Source organism: Chelmon rostratus, chromosome 14 (genome assembly GCF_017976325.1).
Source record: "Chelmon rostratus isolate fCheRos1 chromosome 14, fCheRos1.pri, whole genome shotgun sequence".
Classification (NCBI taxonomy): domain Eukaryota; kingdom Metazoa; phylum Chordata; class Actinopteri; order Chaetodontiformes; family Chaetodontidae; genus Chelmon; species Chelmon rostratus.
In genome coordinates this window covers 7,125,814-7,141,042 of record NC_055671.1, presented here as the reverse complement: position 1 = coordinate 7,141,042, position 15,229 = coordinate 7,125,814, and the positions used below count along the sequence as shown (strand labels likewise).

Here is a 15,229-nt window from a genome sequence, read left to right as displayed (position 1 = left end):
ATTAGGCCAGAGCTGATGTCTGATAAAGAGAACGATATCACTTCAAAAAACCCAAGGAACGACACATAATCCAAACAAGGTTGCTGTACATAGTAGAACCGGAGATTTTCCGTGCATGTTATCCATGGGCAATGGGGGGAGAGGGGGTGGGTCGGGTGAGGGCGGCGGGGGGTGAGGGCGGGGTGTCAAGGATCTCACTCAGCTGATGCCTGAACAGACGAGCCACCACTGATTTCATGAGCTGCAGTAGAGGATTTTTGATTACAATAAGTATCAATAAAAAGTCAATGGGACTCTGAGACATCTTTTCTCTCTCAAGAGCTTTCACTTTCTCTTTTTTCTCATTTTTTTTTTTAGCAAAAATATCATGCAGTCTTTAGTTCCAAAAACCCCTGGTGGGGTCTCGTGTTTGTTTGTTTGTTCCTTTCTTTCTTTCAGGAGGAAAAAGAAACTCAAAGCCTTGAAATTCTTCTCTCACAATTATTCTTAAACATTCAAGTCATCCTATTAATACTTTGTACAGCAGAAAGGTCCTTCAGATTTCACATGTGTATATATAAATATAATATATAGAAATATGCATATACATATGTTCAACTTGTATATGTGTATACATATTTTGGAACTGTATCAAAGCCAATTTAATGTGCTCTCAAAATATGGCCCATGATTCCTAGTGGGATGCACATCAATTCACATAGTACAACCAGTAGATTAGGTTGAAAAATCCAAAGGTGATTGGGAAAATGACCCGGGACCACTTGTCAATGGTGCTAACATCTGACAGGTTTGGGATTTTCAACTTGAGCTTGGAGGAGCGTCGCCGTAGCCGACAGTTGGCCCGGCTCCGCATGGCGCTCCGGTCCAGCGAGTGGTGGCTGAAGCCGTCTCGGGGCACCATGGGCTTCCTGAATTGGACCCCGGAGCTGTCGAAGGACATGACTGAATTCCGAGAGTCACTGACGCTGCTTCCCACGTCAGAAGGCATCACCTCGTTGTTCATCTCCAGCGTGGTGAGGAGGATGTTTCCATAAGCGTCCACCTGCGAGGAGAGGGGAAAGACGCTGACAGTCAGTGGGGGCTGAAATGTCGAGCGCTAGCCCCAAATCCCCTTAATAATGAAACTTATATTAACCCCCCCACCCATCCCCCAAGCTGTCAAGCTAAAGCAAAATGTAGGGATGATATGGAACGTCATTTCTTGCATGCAACAGAAGTAGTTTACAGAGTTTCTTTACACAGACATCTATTAGTGGTTTTTCACTTGCAAAAAAGTCACAAGTAAATTGAACAGCCTTCATCATCTGACTTTACTGTGAAGGCTGGCCTACAGCTGATATGATTTCTAAATACATGTACCCCAACTTTTCTTTGTTCCTCGAGATACAGATTTCTTCGCTGTGTAAATGACCTGAAGGTGTTGGTTTGAAACGGCACGGAAATGGAGTCCTTGCAATGTGAAAGAAAAATGAAGAGAACATTAAAACGGCTATAAAATTGTGGCAAATAAGCACATTTTCTCAAGAATTACACAATGCATTAAGACAAAGAGTTAACAGGAACAACTTTGAATAAGCATTTAGTACTTCACACACAAAAAACAGGGGGAGGGGGGGCGGGGGCTTCATTCAGTCTGACCAGTTCAGCATCTGCCAGGGCCAAATTGTAAAAGAGTCCCTCTCATTCTGCATCTTGATATTTGGTCTACTTTAGTTGGAAAATAGATATTAAAACGCAAGGAGGCAGAGTGAGAATGAATGAAGCCTACAGCATAAACAGAGACAACAACCTAAATAAGAAATGAGAATGTTAACACCACTGTTGAGCTAGATGAATCGCTATCTCAATGAAAAAGGCTATGCTCGATAAAAAGCAGTCAGTGCTTGAGGGAGAAGCGATGGATGATGGTTGGTGAATGCATATTGGGCCGAGGTGGCATTAGTATGCTTCTGGAGGGTTACTTCAGGGAATACTGTATGTGTCTTTGGATAAAATGGCTATGGCTGGAAATGTTATGTGCAGAACACAGTTGTCTTGTACTTGAACTCCGACTGACACAGAGAGGCAGACTACAAGAGAGGTAGCAGAGGAAGTTGCAAACCTGTTCCCTCAGGCGCGTCTCTTCGTATCTTGTGCGCTCGTTGTTGGCTTTGTTCAGCCTCTCATTGATTTTCTTCTGTTGCGCAGGGCCCCGGCCAAAGAACACGTAATTTACAAAGGCATATTCGAGCAGGGCCAGGAACACAAACACAAAACAGCCCATGAGGTAGACGTCGATGGCTTTCACGTACGGAATCTTTGGGAGAGTCTCCCTAAGGTGGGTGTTAATTGTTGTCATGGTAAGCACCGTTGTCACACCTGAGTACAGCAGCACACACAGAAACACACAGTTCACCATCAGAAGAAGGAGCTACATCTCACTGTAAACATTTACCAACACTGACCCACGATGCTGCAGGTCAGAGATGGAAGAACAGTTCAGATCATTTACTAAACTAAACTGCATTAAAAAAATATACATAAAAAAGTAACAGTACTAATAAAACAACATCAGGGCCCCTGTCAGTGTATAATTATTATACTTCATGTTATTTAATTTTTACTAATGATGCAGCACATAAGCAGCATTTTAAAGTTGTAGCTGCTGAAGCTGAAGTAACTTTAACTGTCTATGCTGTTTCATCTGGAACAGTGCATCATATTCTGTAAATGATCTTACAGTTTGTATGAGACATCTGAATCTGTAGGGACTGAAGGTGTCAGATAGCAGGACAGGTCGGAAGAAATCAAGTACAAGTACAAAATTTGACTTACACTTAGCACAATTCTTGAGTAAATTTATGATCTGATGGTTACTATTATCCAACACATAAAATGTACGAACCACCTCAGCCTTTATTTTGGAAAAGGTCACATATTTCAACATGAATGACAGTTTAAGATATTTGGTTAATACCTCATGACTGTTTACGTCTGTGAAGTTAAGTCAAGTTTTGTTTTTTTTTTTACAGAGGCCTTAATTTCTTTTCAAATGCAGCCATTGTAACATTTGTGAGAGGACTGGGGTTTGTGCGTTGGACAAAAACAAAGTACAGTACAATCTATTCAAAGTACTGTTTAAATATTATTAAACATACATAACTATACTATAACTATATAAGAGAGCTTACTTTGTCGTAGCATCTGGACACAGTAATGTAAATGTGTTACATGTCATTAACATCACTGACACAGCGATAGTGTGACTGATGTGACATCCTGTGGACTACTTTAAGGTAACTGGGGCACATTTATTATATTATGAGTAAGCATGTCTCTCAGGCTTACTCATAGCATGTAATGAGTACTACTCATCACTCCGTATTTACAACATGCGTGTCAGTGTTGCTGCTTTCTGTGTTCACGCAGCACTGGTTGACCTGTGTGAACGTCACATGTCAGCAACAGAACTGAATCTATAGAATCTCTGGGAGCAATGTGACACTGGAGTACTGAGATCGGCTGCTCTCACTAAATCAAAATAAAGGTGATAGTTTCATATGCCTGTGAATGCAATACAATGTATACAACAACATTCAACATGCTGTTAATTCACTGGATTTTAATGAAAACAGGTACAAGTTTAATAATGCAGCGGTGGCTGTGGCTTACCCAGGGCCACCCGAGCTGCAGAGGCATCATAATTGATCCAGAAGGAGACCCAGGAGAGGATGGTGATCAAGATGGAGGGCATGTATGTCTGCAGGATGAAATACCCAATGTTCCTCTTAATCCTGAAACTCAGCGAAAGCCTTGGATATGAACCTGTGAGGAGAAAGGATGGAGCGATAGTTTGGAGAAAGAGCAGGGCGGAGTGAAAACACGTCAGTGGAAAAAGGAGAGAAGGGGGAAAACGTTGGCACAACTTAAGAGTTCCAAAGTCTGCACTTTGACAACGTGCGGGGTAGTCATTTCTCCATTTGTTCAGATGGAGCACTTAATTTCCCCAAAGCGATGGATTCCTTTCCAGGGACAAGTTCGATTCCAATTAAACATGGCAGAAAGTCGCAAACACGGCAGATTTTTCTGCAACCCCCTATCTCAGCAGGCAGCTCCAGCATCCCTCTGAGAATTGTCACAGAGAGCTGCTCTGCTTTTCTTTTGCACTTTCTCTGTCCTCTAAACATTACCAAAAGGGCATTTTAGAGGTGCATAATTGCAATGTAGGCTTTTGCACTAAAAGAGGAAGGAATCTACACAGTATGTGGCTGCAAGGTGGTAAGTCATTTCATTGCATATTTTGCAGGGAAATATCAGCAGGTTGTGCCAAGACAATAATTTGTCTTTTGACTGCACTTTAAACATCCGCAACCACACACTGCTGATGCAAAAAGCAACATAAACATCAAGGCAGGACCTCTCTACCTCAGCTATAGCTAGATATTTACGAGGCTGGAGACAATACAAATTGCTCTAAATATAGTTAAATTCCATTCTATGTATTCTATCTCCAGTTTTATTTCCAATATGTCACCAAAGGAAAAAAGGCTTCAGATAAGCGTGATGGTTTTAATCTAAAAGGCTATTTGCTATGGGGAACACACAATGATGAATGACCTCATCATCTGCAGGTTCCTCTAAATCTTTTAATGAATCAATACCTTAGCATACATACTTCATCAAGTCTGAGACAAAGGGCCTTAGATGACCCGAGTAAATCCGAGATTAACGGTGGTGACAAATGTTCATGGATTTCATTCAACTCAAACATGAGAATTACACTTGAATTTCTTTTTTGTCGTCCTTTCGCAAGAAGTTTATTTACAGGGCAGCTGAAATTAATTACCGATACTTTCATGAAAGATTTTCTGTTGCTAACACATCACTTCACCACTTCTCAACTGATCAAGAACTGGACAGACAATGAATAATGAAAATCTGGAGGGACATCGGACCATATTTTAAGGTCAAACAACATATTTGATAGCCCCTTTATTGCAGCTAATGTTAGCATTCAACCACTTCCTAGCTAATAATTTTAATTCATAATTCTGAGTTGAGTGTCTGCTAAAGTACTTGGGACTAATTTCTATGTTGAATGTTGTCTGTATGAACATTAGCAGAAATATGTGTTCCAGTTAGCGTCATGTCACATAAGGCTACTGACTTAACGAGGACCATTAGCATGACGTCAGAGGAAAATGGCTGCCACGTGACTCTGGTCTTTTCTAATCTCATGTCAATGCACAAAATATTAGCCTACAGGCAGAGAGACAATTTGCTTAGCTTAGCATAAGGGCTGTGGGGGAAACAATCTGCAAACCGCCAGCACCTCTGAACCTCACTAGCTAACATGCTACACCGTGCTCCTGCTGCAGCCTCACATGACAACAAGACTGCAGGAAGTCACTCGTTCTTACACTTTATTTTCACACACTTCATCAGATTTAGCATGTTAATTAGTGAGCTATAGATGTGCCCCCGGACAGAGACGGACTAGCTGGTTCCTGTGTGTTTCCAGTGTTCCTGCTGTCTGCTGCCCAAAAGCGTCATTTAGCAATAAAATGCTAAATGATTATGCAGAATGGCCCTGTGAGGTCAGTTTTATTGAATTATTAGCCTGTAAGCAGCATTTGAATGTTGGAGCTACGTCACAGCACTATAGTACTATAAACTAGTATACTATTGATTGTCTATAGCCTACGTTTAGGTTGGTTTAATGCATTTTACAACAGCCTTACCTGTAGTAAACCTGACCTCCCTGGACACCAGGCGGATGTCTACGATGGAGAACTGAGGTAACTCTAACTTGTCAACGCCCGTCACAGCGTTGTCTCCTCCTTGCCAGAAGAATACAATGTCATCTGTGGTGTATCCATCTGTGTCAAGGTCAGGGCAAATTGAGGGGAGAGGACAGAGAGGAAGATAAAACATGCGAGCACGTGGTCAGGAACCAACCATTACAGTTAACCAGGTTTCTATTTCAAGTCTTCTACGAGTATGGATAATGAGCAGAGGTCGCTTTGACAAATAAAACACTTGTTCCTACTCTGTGTTACATTAAAGTCATTCAGAACTGAGCAACCAAAAATATTCCTTTGTAATTCTTAGTTTCTTAGGACACAAAGAATGAAATGATTATCTATTATTTAGAAAGTTTTTTAAGGATGAGCCTCTACCACATGGTAGTGAGCCAGCACAACAGGTTTTTGTATGATGGATGCTTTTTTTAAATTTCCTTTAATGAACCATTGCTGACTTCTTCTCTCCCATTAGTATTTCCCATACACTTCAACCTACCCTTTGGACAGGAGCTGCACAGCACCCACTAATCACAGTGAGATTTGTCAATGTCCACAACTGTTAGTGTGATTACATTTGGCTTTGTTGACTCATTTGTATCACCCTGCATTTACTTGATTACCGACTGTATTTTTAATAAAAAGAAAGAAAAATCATACTGATGCAGTTTTACTCACACTGAAACAAAGAGAGTAGAAAAATGAAGGTTCATACCAGAAGCATGTGAAGCAACACATTCATTTCTAAATGTAAGAGATTATTTGCTTTTCTAGTAAAAGTTGCATGAGGGATTTCAGTCAGACAGCGGCAGGAGAAGGAGTTCAGTGAGATTTCTTTTGGAGAAATAGTTTGGGCCATGCGGCACCAAATACAATACTAAAACAAAACAGAATCTCTGCTAACACTTCATTCTGTCTCTCGCCCTGCAATCACATGTGCCACTGTCCAGACTCCTATGGAGTCAAATCCATGCATGCATTACTACCTGCATGAATATTTATGAACATGTGTCACTTGGTATGGCGCTCCCACACATTCTCAACTGGCAGCGCGATTGAAAGTGACCACAGCAGCAGATTTATGTCAATAGGCCAGTATGCATTCACTGCAGAGCAATTTCTCAGTCCGGGAAGTGTAACTACATTTCACATTCTACTACCCCACGTCCAGACCTGGATGGCATTAAACTCACTAAGGGACCAGGATTCATTACCATTAAATCTCTCTCTGAGGTTATAGGGTAAGGAAATGTGACACTGGCCATGAAATTGAAACAACTGCCTGCCTAATCAATCAAACTGATGGTTAATGTGCATGACTCCCACTAATGCAGAGCATTCCATGAGCATAAACAGCAGATATTCTTGCAACTTTTTAATTCACAGCGCATCCATATTTCAATGCCGACTGATGTCCCCGAGGGTAAGCACTCTGCACTTTTATCTTGAACAACAAGAACCACAAATATGTGGCGTATTGAGCAAATGGGTTGATTGATGGAGTGGTCAATGAAAACGATCAATGAAAATGATCAAGCAAATACAATTTTTAATCACACAACTTGCATTTTTCTCCCGGATATTGATTTATCTAAATTAAAGCATTTGAAAAAAAGACATGAAATAAGGTCAGTTAAAGTATATTGTGCAATATCATGTATTCTTCATTTTTCTCCTTTATGTATGTAAGAACATGTTCAAAGAGGACTTCTCAGACACACATGCAGATGACAGTATCCCTTTTAAGAGTCAAGCTCGACTTTGGGCTGAGAGTTAGATAAGAAGATCTTATTGAACCAAATGACATCCTTAATGAAACATTCCTGATGAACTCTAAATCAGGTGCTAAATGGCACTTAGCCAATAACTCATTACTACCTCCTTGTTAGTTACATATTAGTTATGTGTCCCATGTATAAATCATTCATTAAAATGATTATTGTGGATGTGGTGGCCGTTATTATTTATTCAGACATTGTGCAGACACTAATGTAGCTTAGGGGTTAAGAACCATATCGAGGGTCAAGTAAGGTCCCCAATATAAATGTTATCATTTTGCCTTCAACATTCAAAGATCCAGATCCAGCCCATCTGTCAGACTGAGCAAATAGTAATCAATGCACATCAGCAAGCACTGTGATTTCTTCTTCTCACGGCAGTCAGTCATCAGCTACAGAGGTAAAACATCTGAAAAATGGCACGCATTGACAAAGATGCCAAACATTGCACTAGTGAGGTCTCTACTCTAAATGTATTTACCACAAAAACCTCACTTAATTATGTGTAATTCTATGAGGTAACGTGCGATGATTTTAAGACGGTGATTAGCCGGTACAAACAGCTTTCTGGCAATCATGCTGATTGCTTTTGAGGGGTGCTGTGAGTTCAGTCTGAAGGTCTTTGTTGAGAGAGACAAAGTCAAAAAACTGCAGGTTCTTGAGTATTACTCACAGCTTTCGATTTCCAGGGTGCAGTTCTGTTCATCAAGAGGGTACCTCCTCAAGTCCATCATGCAAGCAGCAGTGGTGGTTATTCTATGAAGAAAAGACAGGAGGAGAGCAGGGACTTAGGTGCTATCGTAAAGACAGGAACAGATCATTTATGTCTCTTTTTCCCACAAATGAAGGAACCATTTAAGAGGGAGGTCAGGGTGTGTGACAGCTCTCACATGCTGCACATGATGGACCACCAGTGTGTCCACCACTTCCTCGAGCTGCATTTTCAACCTGATTATTTTGTGGTTGCCTGTTGAAAACACGAATGCACCACAGCAGTTCAGTAACCCATGGCTGGCTTTTAATTGTACATTATTGCGAGGACATGTTTCACGCATGTATGTTAGTGGGTTTGCAGCACATTCATGTTCCTGAACCTCTTCAATCTTTTCTGGTTCGTGGAAGCTGGAGACTTTGCCTGGATGCGCGGGCAGCGGGCCGGAGAGCAGACCTTTACTCCCTCATCTTAAAAGAGATGTTTCCTGACTATTTTTCCAACTTTTCCAGAGACTCTTAAATATGATTTATTTTTTTTTACATTTCTCTGAGTGAAAGTATTTCCTTTTATGTGGATCACTAACTGCTCAGCGTCTGCGATTTTGTCAACGTGCCTTATTTATTGCTAGTTCTGAGATATGCACTTCTTCCAGGTAGCTTTAGAAAAGATGTATGCATAGCAGTTTATTAACGTCAATAAATCAAGTAGCCCAGGAAAACAGCTTTGGCTACAAATTACACATGTAGGGGTCTTTGGCATTTAACTGAGATACAGTATTTACCGGTGCAGCACATTTTAGTAATTACATTTCTGCTGTTCATACCAGATGCTATGTGTTCATCAGACCAGCTTTCATTCGCTTACTGCCCTCCTGTATAAATGAACAGAAAAATTAATTTTCAGCTCATCATCTCTGTGTCATAAGCCACCAGCATGTTCACAGGGGAACTTTGATACGCACGGTATATATCTGTGTGTGTATGTTAGAGCACGATGAGAGTAACACGTAGTTTTGCCCTTTAAAGCACATTTCACGTTTTGGATACATTATTAATCATGTTTAAGTCAAAGCCACCCATGCTGCTACAGTCTGTTGTTTTACATTGATGCAGTAAGCAAATGTACACAACCATCTACAGCATCTATAATTAGTAACACAGTAGATAACAAACTGTTTGCACTGGAAATATATTGCTTGAACTCGGCGTTTGTAAATTTGTCATGGTGGGGTGAACAGAGTGCTGTCGGCAGGTAATTGGAAAACAAAACATGTTCTGCTAAAGCTGATTGGGCCAGATTAACACATGTGGGGCCTCTGGGTCCATGATAACAGAAGGCACCAGAAGGGTAAAGACAACAACACATAAACAAAATGTGTGACAGGTATATATTTATTATTCACAATGACACTGAGCTGCATTCTGCTGCACAAGCATTAAGCTGCTCAAACGGATTCTGCTCTGCACCTCCCTGCTGCCTCACAGCGCTCCTCTGCTCTGAGCGGACAGCAGGGCTACCACTGGTACACACCGCGAGGAGATAACATCATGCCTAATTACGTTAATAGGAAAGGTCACTTGGCAATCATGATTTTCCAGGCAAAACGTTGAAAAAAAAGCCATGTTTTTGTGCAATAATGTTTCTCTCGAGTGAGGTGGACATCCGTTTAATACAAATGAATGGAATCAACACAGGTGATTCAACGGTTGAAAAAGGATTGATGAATTTTCAAGTTGAACATGTTTGCTTAAGGGACAGTATAGTGAATTATTGAACTGTTCACAGACATCTTTGGCTCATTTATCTATATCAGTTAACAGGCAAAGAAAAATGAAATGTAGAAATATCAAACTACCTTTAAGCAACTGAGTAATCAACTGTTGCATCTTCAGTTTGTTCATAGACTTTACTGCAAATAATTGCACTGTGCAAAGAAAATGTGTGTATGTATGTGAAAATTACTTAAACATTGACTTTCAATGTTATGTAGTAAAATCTGATGGTATTGTGAATTTTCTAAAAGACAGTATACTTCTGACAATGCATTAAACATATCATGACATGGCTTAAAGATGGTATGCATAAGGATGACATTCAATTAGGTTAGCTCATTTAAGCCCCTGAAAAGCTTCACGCTACTCTATAACATGTAATATTGATGACTAAATAAGCGAGGCTCAAACTAAAAAAGAAAATCTTTCTGTATTTTTTATTAGGAGTTTAATGCTCAGAAACTGGTGGCTCCATGCGTCACCTTTTCCAGTTATTAAGTTGGACTACCAGTCAGGAGGGCTTTGGCAATAAACAATCTCTTCATGCAGGATCCCATAATTCACAGCAAGAAGCTAAGTGAGAAAATCATTTTCAGGGCCTTTAAGTCTAATGAAACCAGGAACCAGCACATTATAAGCAAAGCCTTTTATAAATCTACCAAGCAACCTGCTCAGAATATGAAGTCGTGGTAAAGCAAATATATCTCCAAAATAAAACCTGTATGCCAAAGTTGCATATTGCTGCATTCAGGGAAAAATGGACCAAACCAAAATATGGTGAGACCCTTTAATGTGCTGCCTGAAACCTCAAGCTGCAGCGAGGTCCTGAGTCCTCTGTGATCACGAACAGGAAGGCATATCCTGTCAAGACACAGTTACCGTTCTTAAAAGACAATACCCCCGGTAGCAGAGTGAAGCAGTGAAACCCTGCCAGCAGCTCGGAGTACTGGACAGAAATGAATTCTTTACACCTTGGCAGAGGGGGGAAAAAAGCCCCACTACGAATAAAATTGACTTTATATGTGACAGTTAACAAGTGAGGAGAGAATCATCATTGAGTAGACACGAGGTGGGACGGCTCACGGCGAGGGCCTGGGATTTGGAAATGTCAGCAGATGTAGGTCAGCAACTTAAGAGTCCCACCAGAGATGGTCAGCAGCAGCCTCGGACCTGAGCAGGCACCGCAGTCCCACACTCAGCAGTCTGTTTACTTCGCAGAGTTCAACATGTCATGCGACATCAGTTGGTTTGCACCGTCTTGGTCCGACTGCTGTAAGACGACTACGCAGGCAAAGAGTGTGAGGATCGTCTGTTTGAGGTTAAAGGCCAAACTCTCTGAGAAGTGTTGGAAATGTGACTTATTTCACGCCATTACACTGTTCAATGCAAATACAATGCAAAGCAAGCTCAAAAATAAAGAGCTTAGCGGGCTTAGCGCCTTATTACAAACTTCTATTTCACAATCAAAGGTGCATTCCACGCCTTTATACAGCCAGCTCTTGGCTTTTCAGACCAGCATTCGTGCCAGCATCACATGACAACTAAAAGCAATCTGGAGGCGGATCCAAGAGGCTCGGCACTACAGACCGGGAGGCTTTCAGATATGTGAGCAATAGTTTTGACACCTACACAGTCTGCTCCTGTATCCTTCTCTGCGAGGTAGCTTGCAAACCAAAGAAGATCATAGTACTACACCGTGGTTTAATAAGCACGAGGAGCACGAGAGAGTGGATTCGCAGGATTGGGAAGAGAGAAAACACCATCTGGCGAAAGCTTAGCTCAACAAAGCCCTCAATGCTCTCAGGACCCGGAGCACGACCAAACTGGTTTGTGAGTTCGCTAACGATGATTCAGCCCCTCAACTCACTGGCAAGTTAGACAAACCTGCTCTATCATACACGCCCAGCTGGACGCTTTCTACTGACACCGACTTCTTTTATTGACGCTCGGAATGACTTTGTTTGTTTGCAACACCCGAACGTTCCCCTGCACCGCTCAGCAGTCCTCAGACCGAGACCCCCTCCCTCCTCGCCCTCATTAAAATAAAGCACAAGGTTAAAATCCAGCTACAGTATATCTCAGGTACAGAAAAACAACTATTTAAGCAAGGTGTTCAAAAGCAATATTAATACCAGGGAAGTGGGTGGTGGCAGCTTTCCAGATCTGATTAGAATTTTGGACAATCCACGGCCACTCCTGGAAAAAGGAATCATGGGCAGGCATATACACATTTCATGTACAAGTCTTCATTTGACTTTATTTACATGGCTGGCAGTGGCACTCAGATCCTTTACTTAGGTGAAAGTGCCTGAACACCAATGCAAAAATGGTACAATGCACTTAAAGTATCAAAAGTAAAAGAACTTCTGTTCTGTTCAGCAGCAACATGGCCCCATCTGTCATGTATTATTGTACAGAACGTTATTAGAATATTCATACTGATGCATGAGTTCATAAACATGGAACATTTTACTGTTGTAACTGGTCTACTTTATAAACAGTTCAGTAGTTTAGGCCAGTGGTCACCAGTCTCGTGGTTGGGCCCCTCCAAAAGGTCACAGGATAAATCTGGGGGTCATGAGATGATTAATGAGTAAGATTCATTTCTTGGACTTTTCTCTCTCTTTGAAAAATAGTTAATTTTACCACTTTGGGCCTGAGTAAATGAGAACATCTGAAAAGTTTGAAGGGGAAGTCACGCTTTGCTGCTAACATCTGGCATCTGACACTGTGGTGGAGCTGTAGAATAAAGCAGCATGACACAGAAATACCCAAGAAAATACCTTGAAATTATGTACGTACAGTACTTTAGTAAATGAGTTACTTTCCATGACTGGTTATTTGACTATGGGAGGAATCTGTGATAGTGAAACAGTCATAACCACTGATCTGAATGCTGGAACTTCTCGCTTTGACGAAGCAGAGCTGATTCCTGTGCTGTCTGCTACCCCAAGTTACTATCAATGCATTAACCTCTTAACTCTGATTGTCGCGAATTCGTATCATACCGCTTTAATCCACATTGCAGCCGAATCGCGCATGCATTCCTCTAATGCCGGTTTGTGCATATTCAACACACACCTAGGAACCTTTTGCACTGGTTTCTCGTCGGACCGGTCAAAGTGAAAACTACATCCGTTGTGTTGTTGTTACAATGTAATGGTTGTAAGCCAATTTTGTGGCTGTTTTGATGAAATAAATGAATTTTGAATGGCTTTTATGATGCACATTTATTAATTTTGGAAAAAAATATATTTTTATTGCATTAATTTAGGATCAATTTGAAAGCAAAAACACAAAGAATTAATTTTTAAATATAATTCTAAATAAATTCTGGCGTCAAGGGGTTAACATGTGGAATTCACCAATAAGGTCAACTATAAACCAAGTGTACCATTCAACAGCCAGAGTCCGATCTGATGTGAGTCAATTAAATGTTCATTTTTGAGTGTTAATTGTGAATACTGAGTTATTTGTAATGTTTTCACTTTCACATTTTTAATTGTATAAAAATACAGACAATCCTGGTGAAAATGAATGCTGTCTAAAAAGTTGATGCAATCTGCTTGGTTTAGGTGGAGAGCAGAGACTGCAGGTACAGAGGACGCACCGCTCGACGCTCAACACGAGATCAGTGGGTGAATAAATGAGGAGGGAGTTGTGAAGACGAGAGAATGTCAGCCTGTTCTTAAAATGATACAAAAATAGAAGAGGCTGATCAACACAAATCAGCTCAGCTCCGATTAAAATCACTGTAAACACGAGGAATCATGGTAAATAAGGGCTAAAAAACAGGACAAAGAGCAGTATCAGCACATTTCACAGTGGGTGGATAGGTGAGAGCCCAGCACAAGGTGCAGTAGTGTGTGTAATGTGATTGTCCACAGCTCGCATTTTACTGCACTCAGGAGTGGCACGGGGGATGTATTCAAACAGGCGGTCCTTACGATAAAATGCATTTAAGACAACAATAACCTCAAGCGGTCAAACTTGAGAGGCGAAACATTCAAATGGATTGAACTGAGAACGCAACATCTATTGTTCAAGTTACATCTATTCTTCTGGGAGAGCGGGAAAAAAAACAAAACGTCCGCACAACCCTTTGGGCAAAGTCAAACATTTTAACAAAGCGATTTAATGGCATGCTTACAGGAGGCCTGTAAAGGCCCTGAAATCACCATGGCATGTAGATTATGCACTGCTTCTAATTACTGTACACCACTGAAAAAAAATGGTGTGGAGGACAGATCCAAGGGCTTGACGCCATCTGCTTTTTACCATTACTGCAGTGGGAGATGGTAACAGCAAACCCCTGTGCAGTACGCTCGAAGAAGAGATGCTGGAGGACTGGCTGATGCTCGTGTCCCTAGCAACAGCCTTAGCTTTCTGATTCATGCAGGCACAAAGCCAGTGGAGGTGCAAATGCAGGTGTAATGCCATTTTCTTCTGGCACGGGTCCATTTTACTATGCTTGTGCCGGCTCCGTACTTTTGTGGGAACTTGGATGTGCTGAGGTACGTACGCTGAGTGGAGCAGCTGGGAATGTTTATTCAGATCAGGTGGCACAGTGTAATTTCAGTACCATTTTGGCATGAAATTGATCCCGTTTCCACCTGCTGTATTTGTTGCAGGCACACACATGTAAAGTTTTTCATCTAGCACACATTTAAAACCAACAAAGCCACATGTAATTAATGCCAAATTATTATTTACACAAATGGTTTATTCTTACTGATAATGTCATCTGAAACTGTTCGTAGGATGTACGAGGGACTTTTATTTCAGTTCAGTCAACCGCCGTCGCAGCAGAAGGGGGAAGACAGGAGGTGATTTGATTGGCCTTTAAAGTAATACGCCCCAGCGGTACCTGCTGATAACCTATTCCTCTGACAAATAATATATTCATCCTACTTTGGACCTTTCTCAAGGTGGCACCAAGATTCAACCTGTACGCTGCAGCAGTGAGACTGCACCCCTGCTACCTTCTGAAGAGTCGGAAAAGCAAAAAAGAAAACTTTTGCCATCATATCTCCTTTGGTGTCAGCACCAATTCAGTAATTCAGAGTTTCTCAGCACTGATTACTGCATTAATAATTCATTACTTCATATGATCTACAACTCGTCACTGGCGTTTTCTTTTATTCATGGAACAAAACACGTTCCCAGCTTTCTTGCCTCTATCAA

At 41.2% G+C, this 15,229-nt stretch overlaps 1 protein-coding gene across 1 annotated transcript in view; it reads right to left on the bottom strand.

Moving 5' to 3' along the window:
* Positions 1–688: 688 nt before the first annotated feature.
* The window catches only part of gabrb4 (gamma-aminobutyric acid type A receptor subunit beta4), a 53,186-nt gene continuing 38,645 nt past the window's right edge, over positions 689–15,229 (bottom strand). The window contains exons 4-8 of the mRNA XM_041951981.1: positions 8,232–8,314; positions 5,721–5,858; positions 3,652–3,804; positions 2,102–2,358; positions 689–1,042 (exon numbers count right to left, since the gene is read on the bottom strand). Of these exons, the coding sequence (XP_041807915.1) occupies positions 689–1,042; positions 2,102–2,358; positions 3,652–3,804; positions 5,721–5,858; positions 8,232–8,314 (985 nt within the window). The remainder of the gene's footprint in view (positions 1,043–2,101; positions 2,359–3,651; positions 3,805–5,720; positions 5,859–8,231; positions 8,315–15,229) is intronic.